General features: G+C 40.7%; 1 protein-coding gene across 3 annotated transcripts; it reads right to left on the reverse strand.

Annotated features, from left to right (window-relative positions):
- Nucleotides 1-5,446: 5,446 nt before the first annotated feature.
- Nucleotides 5,447-12,376, reverse strand: LOC106564128 (zinc finger protein 883). 3 transcript variants are annotated; one of them, XM_045690649.1, is made up of 7 exons: nucleotides 12,265-12,376; nucleotides 11,230-11,377; nucleotides 8,917-9,345; nucleotides 8,361-8,765; nucleotides 7,785-8,210; nucleotides 6,773-7,648; nucleotides 5,447-6,232 (listed from the first exon to the last, which is right to left on the reverse strand). In XM_045690649.1, exons 1-7 carry the CDS (start codon nucleotides 12,286-12,288, stop codon nucleotides 6,180-6,182), a joined length of 2,361 nt encoding a protein of 786 aa, XP_045546605.1. In that variant the 5' UTR covers nucleotides 12,289-12,376; the 3' UTR covers nucleotides 5,447-6,179. The 3 variants fall into 3 exon arrangements, with proteins under 3 accessions (XP_045546605.1, XP_013985613.2, XP_045546606.1); XM_014130138.2 differs by having other exon boundaries at nucleotides 7,785-8,213; XM_045690650.1 differs by lacking the exons at nucleotides 7,785-8,210; nucleotides 8,361-8,765.
- Between the last annotated feature and the right edge of the window lie 981 nt (nucleotides 12,377-13,357).

The following is a 13,357-nucleotide window of genomic DNA, read 5'->3' on the forward strand; positions in this document are numbered from 1 at the left end:
CTCTAGAGCTCTATCAGAGTGACCATTGGGTTCTTGGTCACCTCCCTGACCAAGGCCCTTCTCCCCCGATTGCTCAGTTTGGCCAGGCAACCAGCACTAGAAAGAGTCTTGGCAGCTCCAAACTTCTATTTAAGAATGATCGAAGCCACTGGTCTTGGGGACCTTCAATGCTGCAGAATTTATTTGGTATCCTTCCCCAGATCTGTGCCTTGACATAATCCTGTCTCGGAGCTCTACGGACAAGTCCGTCAACCTCATGGCTTGGTTTTTGCTCTGACATGCACTGTCAACTGTGGGGCCTTATATAGACAGGTGTGTGCCTTTCCAAATCATGTCCAATCAATTGAATTTACCACAGATGGACTCCAATCAAGTTGTAGAAACATCTCAAGGATGAGCAATGGAAACAGGATGCACCTGAGCTCAATTTCGAGTCTCTTAGCAAAGGGTCTGAATACTAATGTAAATAAGGTATTTCTGTTTTATTTTTATTTGCAAACATTTCTAAAAACATATTTTTGCTTTGTCATTATGGGGTATTGTGTGTAGATTGATGAGGAACATGTTTTATTTAATCCATTTTAGAATAAAGCTGTAATTTAACAAAATGTGGAAAAAGTCAAGGGGTCTGAATACTTTCCGAAGGCACTGTATATCATACTGAAACACTCCTTAGGATTATTCAGCAGGTCAACAACCATTTCAAATGTCACATCTGTTACCCCCAATATCTCTTTTGCCGTCTCCACAATAACCTTCAATCTGGCATTTCTTCTTTCCACAACCCGAGTCGTATTGATAACCTTACCAATAAAAGCTATGAAGACAACTTTATTCATTCTTCAAAGTGTCCTGGAAACCATGCCAGGACCAGCAGAAACACCAGCCCCGACATTAGGTCCACTTAGTCAGCAGCAGCCATGGAAGTGCCATCATTCCACTGTAGTTCCACCAGTCTGTCCAACAGCCTCTGCATACGATATATCTCTGAGCCTCTTTCTGCTCCTGCTCCTGCACCTGATATCCACCAAAACCTGCACAATGCCCCCCCCCCCCCACACACAATTACAACACAACCTTCACATTGCTTCCACATTTGCAGTAATCCTGTTCCCCTTCACACATCGTTTCCCTCCTTTACATTGAACAGCTACATGTCCCATTCTTTGGCATTTAAAACACTGCAATAGGGATGGGACAAATTCTCTGACATTGAAACTGATGAATCCTCTCTGCACTTCTCTGAGCAGCACTGATAAGCATTCACTTCTTTGACCCTCTTTCCTACTGATCAACCTTTTTGGCCTCAATCTCTCTGCCTCCCTTCACATTTTCTTTAATATCATCTGTGGAAATAGATATTGGGACACCAATGACGACTCCCCTCAACCTAACAGAAGCACCAGGGACATGGTTTTTAATCTTCTTCTCATCACCACTTTTCACTCCAACACATTACTGCTCTTACTTCCTACCTTCACCACCAGTTCAGGAGCACATAAATGTGCCCCGTTACAGAAAGCTGGGCACATGACGCATGTCACTATTTCACAGGAGAGGCATTTGAACGTCATCAAACTGGTTTTTTTTCTTCTTCCAGAAATGCCTTCTTGAACATGTGAACTTTCGTGTGCCTTAATTACTAAGTCGTATATAATCTATAAATATAAATAAAATGTGAAATCACAAAGCTATTTAGACGCAGAGAAAATACAGAATCTTGCGTAGCCATGATTGGTGGTGATTTTTGTAGTAGCACTTCATCCCAACCTGTAAAATCTGTCAAAAAGGGAAAAGCTAGCAGGTGGATTAAATTGGGGGAAGTGGATGTTGAGTTCGAAGTTCAAAGTTGGTGAAGATTTATGTCCTGAATGGACAACAGTAGTGTCGAAAAAAACTGGAACAACAATGAAATTGTCTAAAATCGGAGTGGAGGTAAACGTCTATGAATGATAACGAATCGCTTCTTGTTCGGATGCATTTGTTGAGTGAGGATGCATATGTGGGAAACCCGTTTGAGGTGTTGAAAATGTTGAATATATGAAATACACATTGGGAAAAGTGGAGTCTGTCAGAGCGACCAGGAGTGGTCTTATTTTGATTCGTTGTGTTTCTGAAGAACAGAGGAAGTTTGCAGTGGGCTTCAAGAGAATCCAGAACAACAGAAGTATCGTGCTTTGAACTTGGGAGTAGAACACCTGTCAGAGGAGTCATCTGGGGTGAAGACGGATGTTCAAGTTGAATACATGAAGAGAATTCCTGGGTATGGTTGGTGTCCGGCGTCTGACCCGCTGGGTGAATGGAGAAACAGAAGAAAGTCTGTCGGTCCTGTTGTTTTATGATGAAGAGCATCTACCTACACATGTGAAGCTTGGTTATGTCAGATACACTGTAAGAGCTTTCATTCCCAAACCACTGCAGACGAAGCACTGTAAAGGATTTGGCCATGTTTCAAGTGTGTGCAGACTGGCGGAGTATAATGAAGAACGGTGTGTAGAAGGACGACGGTGTTGCAATTGTGGTGGGGATCACGATCCTGAGTTCCTGGAGTGTCCTGTAAGGGTGAAGGAGATTGAGGTGGCAAAAGTTAGAGCGACCAATCAAATCTCCTATGCAGAGGCGATTAAAAGAATTGAGAAAACAAGTGATGTGTGTGAAGATATGGTAGTGGACGCACCACAGCCTGTAGTAAATATTTGCTGCCAGTCAAAACATATCCGGTGTGTTAAAAAGGTAGATTTTGTGGCGTTCATTGCCACAGTTATAAACTGTACGACTCAAGTCTCAAAGAAGTCTAAGAAACTGGACATTATTGTGGATGCGGCAGAAAAGTATCAGGGACTTTTTACAACGAAAGACTTGCCGGAAGACGGCCCGCCCTCCCAGGATCCCCTTGAGCCTGTGTAGGGATTTTGTTTATTCTAGGTACTTTTTGGTTGTTTGTTCAGTTTTCTGGGGGAGAATCCTGTTTCCATCCCGCACAGTTGGTGGCAGGATGCCCATTAAATTCTGCAATTAAGCAATAAGGCCCGATGAGGTGTGGTATATGGCCAATATACCACGGCTAAGGGCTGGTCTTATGTACGACGCAACGCGGAGTACCTGGACACAGACATTAGCTGTGGTATACTGGCCATATATCACAAACCCCTGAGGAGCCTTATTGCTGTTATAAACTGGTTACCAATGTAATTAGAGCAGTAAAACTAAATGGTTTGTCATACCCGTGGTATACGGTCTGATATACCATGGCTTTGAGCCAATCAGAATTCAGGGCTCAAACCACCCAGTTTATAATTGCCAATATACGAGAGAAGAAGAAGGAGGCTGCAAGCTGGGCAGCAGCTGCTTTACAGGTGGGATGCACTGTTGAGTGCTTCATCCCCAGGGGTTCGTGCTGATTGTACTGAGATTGTACTGTAGCCAGTTAAGGGCTATTTGACAAAGAAGGAGAGTGATGGAGTGCTCCATCAGATGACCTGGCCTCCACAATCACCTGACCTCAACCCAATTGAGATGGTTTGGGATGAGATGGACTGTAGAGTGAAGGAAAAGCAGCCAACAAGTGCTCAGCATATGTGGGGATTCCTTCAAGACTGTTGGAAAAACATTCCTCATGAAGCTGGTTGAGAGAATGCCAAGAGTGTGCAACCCCATCAGCAAAGCACAGGGTGGCTACTTTGAAGAATCTCAAAACTCTCAAATCTATTTAACACTTTTTTGGTTACTACATGATTCCATATGTGTCATTTCATAGTTTTGATGTCTTCACTATTATTCTACAATGTAGAAAATAGTAAAAATAAAGAAAAGGCCTGTAATGAGTAGGTGTGTCCACACTTTTGACTGGTACTGTATATGGTTAAGTAAGATTAGATTTTTAGAATTTATAGCAATGGTTATCAACTGTATTGCAGGGATGGAACGTAATCGCAGAAAATAGAGGTTGTGGTGGCAGCTGCAGAGGTATTTGGGTGTGTGAGACTTGACATCAGAGTTACAGGGTGTGTTAAGTGGTGGTGTCCCATCCTTTCAGGCTGTTGACCTGAAGTAAATAGATTTACATAGATAAATATTGAGTAGGGTGGTGTTTCCTTTTTTATTTTACTGAGTGTTAGATGGGATAGGGTATTTGTTTATATTTTTCCTGCAAAGTATAAGGGCGTTATGCTTCAGTCCAGTAGCTGGCGGTAATGCAACATTTACTGGATGACAACCGCCTTCAAACCTTATCGAAGAAGAAGCCATGATTGGTTGAGGTAATCAGGGGGCTTGGACATTCACGAGAAAGAGTCCATTCTGTCACTCAAGGCTTCTCTGTCAAATGGCACCTCCTGCTCTCTGTTACCGTGGACATTTGAAAGATCCATTGGATATATAAACATGTTCATCATGGACAACATGCAACGTGTAGCTACAGCTTTCAATACCAGTGTTGTCCAGTGGTGATTTCAGCATGTCAACCTTGTTGGGGAAAACATTTGTTTATTTTTTTGATGAATGACAGCAAAGCCACTACACTATAACTGTAAACAATACATTAAATTAACTACAAACGGTGACAAACGTTGCCCACAAACGTTTAGGGTCTACACATGAATCTTTCCGAGAGTGGAGCTGATGGCCGACTGGCTTCAATAATCATGGTTTCTAATGACTCCTTGTGGATTTGTGTAACAGGGTTAGAACAGCATTCTCCTTCAATAAGGATGGTTTCTAATGACTCCTTGTGGATTTGTGTAACTGGGTAAGAACAGCATTCTCCTTCAATAAGGATGGTTTCTAATGACTCCTTGTGGATTTGCTTAACAGGGTAAGAACAGCATTCTCCTTCAATAATCATGGTTTCTAATGACTCCTTGTGGATTTGTGTAACAGGGTAAGAACAGCATTCTCCTTCAATAAGGATGGTTTCTAATGACTCCTTGTGGATTTGTGTAACAGGGTAAGAACAGCATTCTCCTTCAATAAGGATGGTTTCTAATGACTCCTTGTGGATTTGTGTAACAGGGTAAGAACAGCATTCTCCTTCAATAAGGATGGTTTCTAATGACTCCTTGTGGATTTGTGTAACAGGGTTAGAACAGCATTCTCCTTCAATAAGGATGGTTTCTAATGACTCCTTGTGGATTTGTGTAACAGGGTTAGAACAGCATTCTCCTTCAATCATATTGAATGTCGACATGAGTTTTAACTTTTGAAGCCATACACACACACACATTATTACATTCACATTCAGTAAATTCACAAATGATTGTTCTTTTATAATCAACACTTTGCTCTTAAGTATAAGCAACTGTATAAGAAAACGAGCTGCGATGAGGTAGGCCTATTCATTCAGCAATCCCAAAATGGACAGCGACAGAAATTCAGATGATGTTGAGGCCTTAATAACTTTTACTCTTCTTTAGTCACCACAGAAAAAACAAAAACCCAGACTCAGCGGTTAGCCTACTATTTGAAGTATTTTATTAGGCCTAAGTGGTCTAAAAAGAAAGGACAATACAATCACGAGGATTCCCTTTTATAGATAAGACAGACGCACTGAAAAAGCATTGAGAAAACAACCCTCACAATATGAGCTGGAATTACATGGGTATATTACTGAACTTTTTAATGAACAAAAATATTTGAATGGGAAGAGACTGTCACTGGCAAACATGGTTACGAGGAAGGGATACTATAATATAATATGTTGTTGGGTCTTCACCACCCTCATGGAGAAAATCACTAGAGATAATTATACACAAAGTAAGGGAAAACAATTAAATGCATCATTCTTACATGACCTAAAATTATGACTAAGCTACTAATGAGATAGACCTATATAAGCAATATAACAACGCAAATGTACAAACTATGGCAAAAAGCTCTGGCCACATTCAGCACAGCTGTAAGGTTTCTCTTCTGTGTGAACTCTATTGTGCATTTTAAAGGTCTGATGATCTTGCTAAAGCCTTCCCACAGACAGAACAGGGTTAAGGTTTCTCCCCTGTGTCTCCTTTGTGTGTCCAGAGGTGTTGTTTCACAAGGTCTGCTTGTCTAAATCTCTTCCCACAAACAGAACAGCTGTACGATTTCTCTCCTGTGTGCATTGTCATTTGTCTTTTCCGATCAAATATCCGTTGCCAGTCTTTCCCACACACAGAGCAACTCTATCTCTGAGCTTTGAGATTCCCCTAGGTTTCTTTAGGTTCTCCTGATGTAGAGGCTCTCCCCTCCGAACTCTCGTCTGTGTGAATGAGAAAACATAGGTTAAAAGGTCTAATGCAGTCAAAAATGTGATTTCCTGTCTTTTATACACATTAACACACTATGAGGTTGGAAAAATACTGTGAAATGATGATAATACCCTTTTAGTGTAAGAGCTGTTTGAATTTGAAATTTCAGGCTGTTTTGGTGGGATGGAGTTTTGGCCTGCCTGGTGACATCACCAGGTAGTAGTAGTTAGCAGACCAATAAGAAAGAGAGTTCCAAACCTCTCTGCTAATAACAGGTCATTTTCAGTTTTCCCCTCCCTACTCAGACAACTCCCAGACAGTCCTAGCAAAATTCTTGCTTGAGATATTGCTCTTATCTACTAAGAAGCTATTTTTGTTTGTTTTCAATTAAAATGGTCAAAAATAATCACAGCAAGGTACTTAATTTCTACCCAGAAATGATTTCATATGGAGTTAAAAATGGCCGCATTGGATTTTTAAATAAAAGAGCGATGTTCATTCACAGTCAATATTGTATTAATGTAACTAATGGCTGTTCTGCTTCCACTTACCGAGACAATGAAGATCCCAACCAACCTCTTCTCCATCTGAATTAATCAGACCACCAACTTCCTCATCTTCTCCCTCCCTCTCTCCTTCAATTGTAACAGGGTTTTGAAACTCAACAGGTGGTAAACCAGCATGAGTTTTCTGGTGTCTCTGAAGTTTTTGAGAACTAATGAAGCTCTGGGCGCATTTAGTGCAGCTGTAAGGTTTCTCTCCTGTATGATATCTGTGGTGGACTTTAAGGCCGGCTAATCTTACAAAACTCTTCTTGCAGACAGGGCAAGGGAGTCGTTTCTCTCCAGTGTGCACTGACTGGTGGTCTTCAAGAAACCCCTTCTCACTGAAACACTTCCCACATACAGAACAGTAGTGGGGTTTCCCTGCATGTTGCAGAGAGTGGTCCTTTAACTGATCTGGACGGCTGAAACACTTCCCACACACAGAACAGCAGTGGGGTTTCCCTGCGTGTTGCAGAGAGTGGTCCTTTAACTGATCTGGACGGCCGAAACCCTTCCCACACACAGAGCAGGAGTAAGGTTTCTCTTCTGCGTGTAACCACTGGTGCCTTTTCAAGGCTGAGGCGAAACCAAACCTCTTGTCACATTTGGAGCAGACGTAAGGTTTCTCTCCAGTGTGCACTTTCTGGTGGTCTTGAAGATGTCTTTTTACACGGAACTGCTTTCCACACACAGAGCAAGGGTATGGCTTTTCTCCTGTGTGTATTCTCATGTGTATTAGTAGTGAAGATAGCTTTTGGCAATCTCTTCCACACACTGAACAGCAGTGGGAGCTCTTTGCTGTGTGATTCTCCTGTTTTTGTTTAGGTTCTCCTGATGTAGAGGGAGTCACTTCACTGTCAGTGCAATGGTCATGTCTCTCTGCTGTGGGATAAGATGGGATGGATAAACTATGCAAAAATGTGGAACTGTCACAAAATATTTTTTTCCTTTGAATAACTGAAAGTAATATAAAATATTATTAAAAAAACATTTTTGCAATTCAAGCCCTTTAACTTACCAAAAGCAGGATCCTCTTCCTCCTCTTTCACTTTAATAACCAGTGCTGGTGAAAGACCACACACTTCTACAGCTAAAGACACTTGACTCTCTCCTGTGTGTGTTCTCTGGTGTTTGGTAAGATTTGACGATGAAGAAAAACTCTCCCCACACACGGAGCAACTGTACAGCTTCTCTCCTGTGTGCACCGTCTGGTGTTTTTTCAGGTTTCCTTTGTCACTGAATTGCTTCCCACAAACAGAGCAGGAGTAAGGTTTTTCTCCAGTGTGAGTTCTCATATGTATTTGTAGTTTTGATAACTTCTGACAGTTTTTTCCACACACTGAACAAAAGTGAATCTTCTTAGCTGTGTGATTCCCCTGGTTTTGTTCAGGTAGTCCTGATGTAGAGGGACTCCCTTCACTGTCAGAGCAGTGGTCATGTCTCTCTGCTGTGGGATAAGATGGGATGGATAAACAATGCATAATGTGGAATATATATGTTTTTTTCTTTGAATAACTGAAAGTGATGCAATGATTGATAAAAATAAAACGGTTTGGCAATTCATGCCCTTACAGAATAAGTACCTTAAACTTACCAAAAGCAGGATCCTCTTCCTCCTCTTTCACTTTAATAACCAGTGCTGGTGTCAGACCATGACTCTCTCCTGTGTGTGTTCTCTGGTGTTTGGTAAGAATTGACGATGAAGAGAAACTCTCCCTGCACACGGAGCAACTGTACAGCTTCTCTCCTGTGTGCACTGTCTGGTGTTTTTTCAGGTTTCCTTTGTCACTGAATTGCTTCCCACAGACAGAGCAGGAGTAAGGTTTTTCTCCTGTGTGAGTTCTCATATGTATTTGTAGTTTTGATAACTTCTGACAGTTTTTTCCACACACTGAACAAAAGTGAATCTTCTTAGCTGTGTGATTCCCCTGGTGTTGTTCAGGTAGTCCTGATGTAGAGGGACTCCCTTCACTGTCAAAGCAGTGGTCATGTCTCTCTGCTGTGGGATAAGATGGGATGGACAAACTATTCAAAAATGTGGAACTGTAACTATATATATTTTTCCCTTAGAATAACAAAGTAATGCAAAGATTGATAAAAACAAATGTTTTGCAATTCATGCCCTTACAGAATAAGTCCCTTAAACTTACCAAAAGCAGGATCCTCTTCCTCCTCTTTCACTTTAATAACCAGTGCTGGTGAAAGACCACACTCTTCTACAGCTACAGACACTTGACTCTCTCCTGTGTGTGTTCTCTGGTGTTTGGTAAGATTTGACGATGAAGAAAAACTCTCCCCACACACGGAGCAACTGTTTAGTTTCTCTCCTGTGTGCAACGTCTGGTGTTTTTTCAGGTTTCCTTTCTCACTGAATTGCTTCCCACAGACAGAGCAGGAGTAAGGTTTTTCTCCTGTGTGAGTTCTCATATGTATTTGTAGTTTTGATAACTTGTGACAGTTTTTTCCACACACTGAACAAAAGTGAATCTTCTTAGCTGTGTGATTCCCCTGGTGTTGTTCAGGTAGTCCTGATGTAGAGGGACTCCCTTCGCTCTCAGAGCAGTGGTTAGGTCTCTCTGCTGTGGTAAAGACATGAGTATGGATTAACTCAAATTAGTCAAAACCCTGACTAAGTCAAAATGTTTGTTCCTGACTTAACAGAAAATAAATATTGTAAAATTATAGGGTCCATACTTTTCCAGAAAATGCTACATGTTAGCTTTTCCCATGAGATAACCTGGCACAGTTAGCCCTAAGCTAATCACCAGAGGGATATTTTAAACCTCCAAATCAAATCAAATATTATTGGTTGTGTACACAGTATTCTGCCGTTATTATAGCAGGTGCAGCTAAATGCTTATGTTTCTAGCTCCAACAGTGCAGTATTACCTAATAATACATACAAATCCCACCAAAATGTATCAGAACAGTCCGGAATATATATATTATGGTATGTATAGACAGTATGGACAGTATATGAATAGAAAAGGTGTGTACTGCAGTAGTTACATAGGATGGTGTGTATAGACAGTATATGAATAGAAAAGGTGTGTACAGCAGTAGTTACATAGGATGGTGTGTATAGACAGTATATGAATAGAAAAGGTGTGTACAGCAGTAGTTACATAGGATGGTGTGTATAGACAATATGGACAGTATATGAATAGAAAAGGTGTGTACAGCAGTAGTTACATAGGATGACCATTGACTAGAATAAAGTATATACATATGAAGTCAGTAAAACAGGATATAAACATAATTGCACATCTGCACATCCATCACTCCAGTATTAATGCTAAATTGTAATTATTTCGCCTCTATGGCCTACCTCCCTTTTTAAATTATTATTATTTTTTATTTCACCTTTATTTAACCAGGTAGGCCAGTTGAAAACAAGTTCTCATTTACAACTGTGACCTGGCCAAGATAAAGCAAAGCAGTGCAACACAAACAACAACACAGAGTTACACATGGAATAAACAAACATACATAGAAAAGTCTATATACAGTATGTGCAAATGAGGTAAGATTAGGGAGGTAAGGCAATAAATAGGCCATAGTTGCGAAGTAACTACAATTTAGCAATTAAACACTGGAGTGATAGATGTGCAGAAGATGAATGTGCAAGTAGAGATACTGGGGTGCAAAGGAGAAGAAAAAAAAAACAATATGGGGATGAGGTAGTTGGATGGGCTATTTACAGATGGGCTATGTACAGGTGATATTGAATTAAACAGATAGTCCATCTGAAGCTGCTATACAGATGGTCACACTATCTGTTGATAAGCAACTGCTTGCCAAGGTTACGGTTAGGGTTATGTTTAGAATAAGGGTAAGGTTAGGTCCAGGGTTATGTTTAGAATAAGGGTAAGGTTAGGCCAAGGGTTATGTTTAGAATAAGGGTAAGGTTAGGGCTGGTTGATAGTTTGCTCAGGTGGCAGGTCATGGCACTTGTAATGCCAGGGTTGTGGTTCAATTCCCACGGAGGACAAGTACAAAAAAAGGTGTGAAAAAGTAACTAACTGTAAGTCGCTCTGGATCAGAGAGTCTGCTAAATGACTCACTACTGTAGTGGCTCTGGATAAGAGACTCTGCTAAATGACTCACTACTGTAGTGGCTCTGGATCAGAGTCTGCTAAATGACTCACTACTGTAGTGGCTCTGGATCAGAGACTGCTAAATGACTCACTACTGTAGTGGCTCTGGATCAGAGAGTCTGCTAAATGACTCACTACTGTAGTAACTCTGGATCAGAGTCTGCTAAATGACTCACTACTGTAGTGACTCTGGATCAGAGAATCTGCTAAATTACTACAATGTAAATGTATTAGTTGACATGCTACTGATAGTCTGTACAAAACTACAGGTGGACTATCAAAATAAAGTGTTACCAATTAAACTGCTATATATGGAATGGAACTGTATAATCTCTGAGATTTCATTAATTAAGCATGTTTATTTACCAGTATTATCCATGTCCCAGTCTTCCTCCTCCTTGACTACAATGTTAAATCTGGGTATTTCACTATGGTTAGAGTCAGGAACCAGTGACTCTGGAGGATTAGGTTCAGTGGAGCAGGAGAGAAGGGGGTTGGATGGGTCAGCAGAATCCTAAAACAAAGAATAAGAATGAATTAGTTATATATACCCATTGACCCATTCTGTGGTTCCCCATCAGAACCCAAAATATAAACTTGTTTTACTCCAATGTTTGTAAACAAAGTAAATGTAAACAAACACTGTATAACCTCAAAACATGGTTAAAACTATCATTTTGATATCATGGATGGTCAGTCCATAGCCCTGTTTATGAATTTGAGAGTGGTTACATTTCTTCAGGCCACCCCTCAGCTTCTTTATTAGCTTTAAAGAGGGGAGGCAAGACGCTTTGTGATTGTTTCAACTACTAATTGAAGCTTTAATAAATAGCTAAATGAATTAGCAAACTAGCTGATACTTTAGGCATAGCCATCCCGACTGGTTTAGCATTAGCTATAGACATTCTCACCTCATTCATCGTGAATTCTTCAGAAATAGTTTCCTATGAACGTTTTGGGTCACTGAATTAAACTAAAGCAGATTCTTCTCAAATCCCCGACAGTTCACCACGAGGTCACATTATCTAGCGGATTACTTTCCATACAACTCAGTTAGCTAACTATTTAGGCCAACGGTAGCGATAATTTCATTTCCTAGACCAGATAGCAAAACTGTATGAAATGGTCGTTGAAAACATCGCTAGTTCCACGTATATAGTCCGAGTTGGGCAATATCAAAGTCTAATTTAAACGACATCAAACGATATCGGACACATTTTACACACTACCAAACTAAGCTAGCTATCAACATAAGCATCTTCTTTCTTCCCGGCTATCTTCCGGGTTAGATTCTTCTGTCTATCCGCATTACCTCAAATCAGCAGAAGGCTCTTTGAGACACTAGCTTGTTACTAACGTTACAGTTTGATAGAAACCTGAGGAATTATTGACTATATTTACCTGTACACTAAATAATATATTCATGGTTAGCTACCAGCTAGCTACATTAGTCATTTCCTCCTTCCGGTCTAACTTCCGGTCCATACTAGACTCTGCTGCCGACTCATTCTGCCTAACTGCCACCACCAGTTAATATTTTTCTATGGCGTCATGGCGGTCCGCAAACAAACGTTTAAGTGCATGCCGCCACCTACTGTGCAGGAATGTACGATTAATCATGATCTTCCCAATTCTGTACCACCATGAAAATATCATAACATCAAAAAAATACTAACTTCTACCACCCCCCTCCCCCAAAAAACACTCCCCAACCCTCCTACCCCATTAAACTGTATGTATATCATGCTGAGACACTCCCCCCTTAGTATTGTTCAGCATGTCAAGAACCATTTCAAATGTAACATCTGTTACACCCAATATCTCTATGTCTCCACAATAACCTTCAATCTGGCATTTCTTCTTTCCACAACCCGAGTTGTATTGATAACCGTACCAATAAAAGCTATGAAGTCAACTTTATTCATTGTCAAAGTGTCCTTGACACCAAACATTCATGAGAGCAAGATTTCTGAACAGGCCTCCAAACCAGCAGAAACACCAGCCAGGACCAGCAGAAACACAACCAACATTAGGTCCAGTTGTTCCATCAGTCCTCACTGCAGTTCCACCAATCTGTCTTAACAGCCTCTGCATACGATACATCATGACTAATTCTATATCTCTGAGCCTCTCTAGCCTCTCTCTGCACCTGGCATCTACCAAATGCTGCACTATATTTGTCACATGCGCCGAATGCAACAGGTGTAGTAGACCTTACTGTGAAATACTTACTTACAAGCCCTTAACCAACAATGTAGTTCAAGAAAAATATTTACTAAATAAACTAAAGTAAAAAAAATTATTCAAAAAGTAACACAAGAAAATTACATAGCAATAACGAGGCTATACACAGGGGGTACCAGTACCGAGTCAATGTGCGGGGTTACAGGTTAGTCGAGGTAATTTGTACATGTAGGTAGGGGCAAAGTGACTATGCATAGATAATAAGCAGCGAGTAGCAGCAGTGTAAAAATAAAGGAGGGGGGTCAATGTA

Source organism: Salmo salar, chromosome ssa12 (genome assembly GCF_905237065.1).
Source record: "Salmo salar chromosome ssa12, Ssal_v3.1, whole genome shotgun sequence".
Taxonomy (NCBI): Eukaryota; Metazoa; Chordata; class Actinopteri; order Salmoniformes; family Salmonidae; genus Salmo; species Salmo salar.

Coding starts and splice junctions, on each gene's coding strand:
- LOC106564128 (XM_014130138.2), bottom strand. CDS start 12,288: ATGAATATATTATTTAGTGTACAG. Junction 8,214..8,360: donor GGAAGAGGATCCTGCTTTTG/GTAAGTTTAAGG, acceptor CTTATCCCACAG/CAGAGAGACATGACCACTGC. Junction 7,649..7,784: donor GGAAGAGGATCCTGCTTTTG/GTAAGTTAAAGG, acceptor CTTATCCCACAG/CAGAGAGACATGACCATTGC.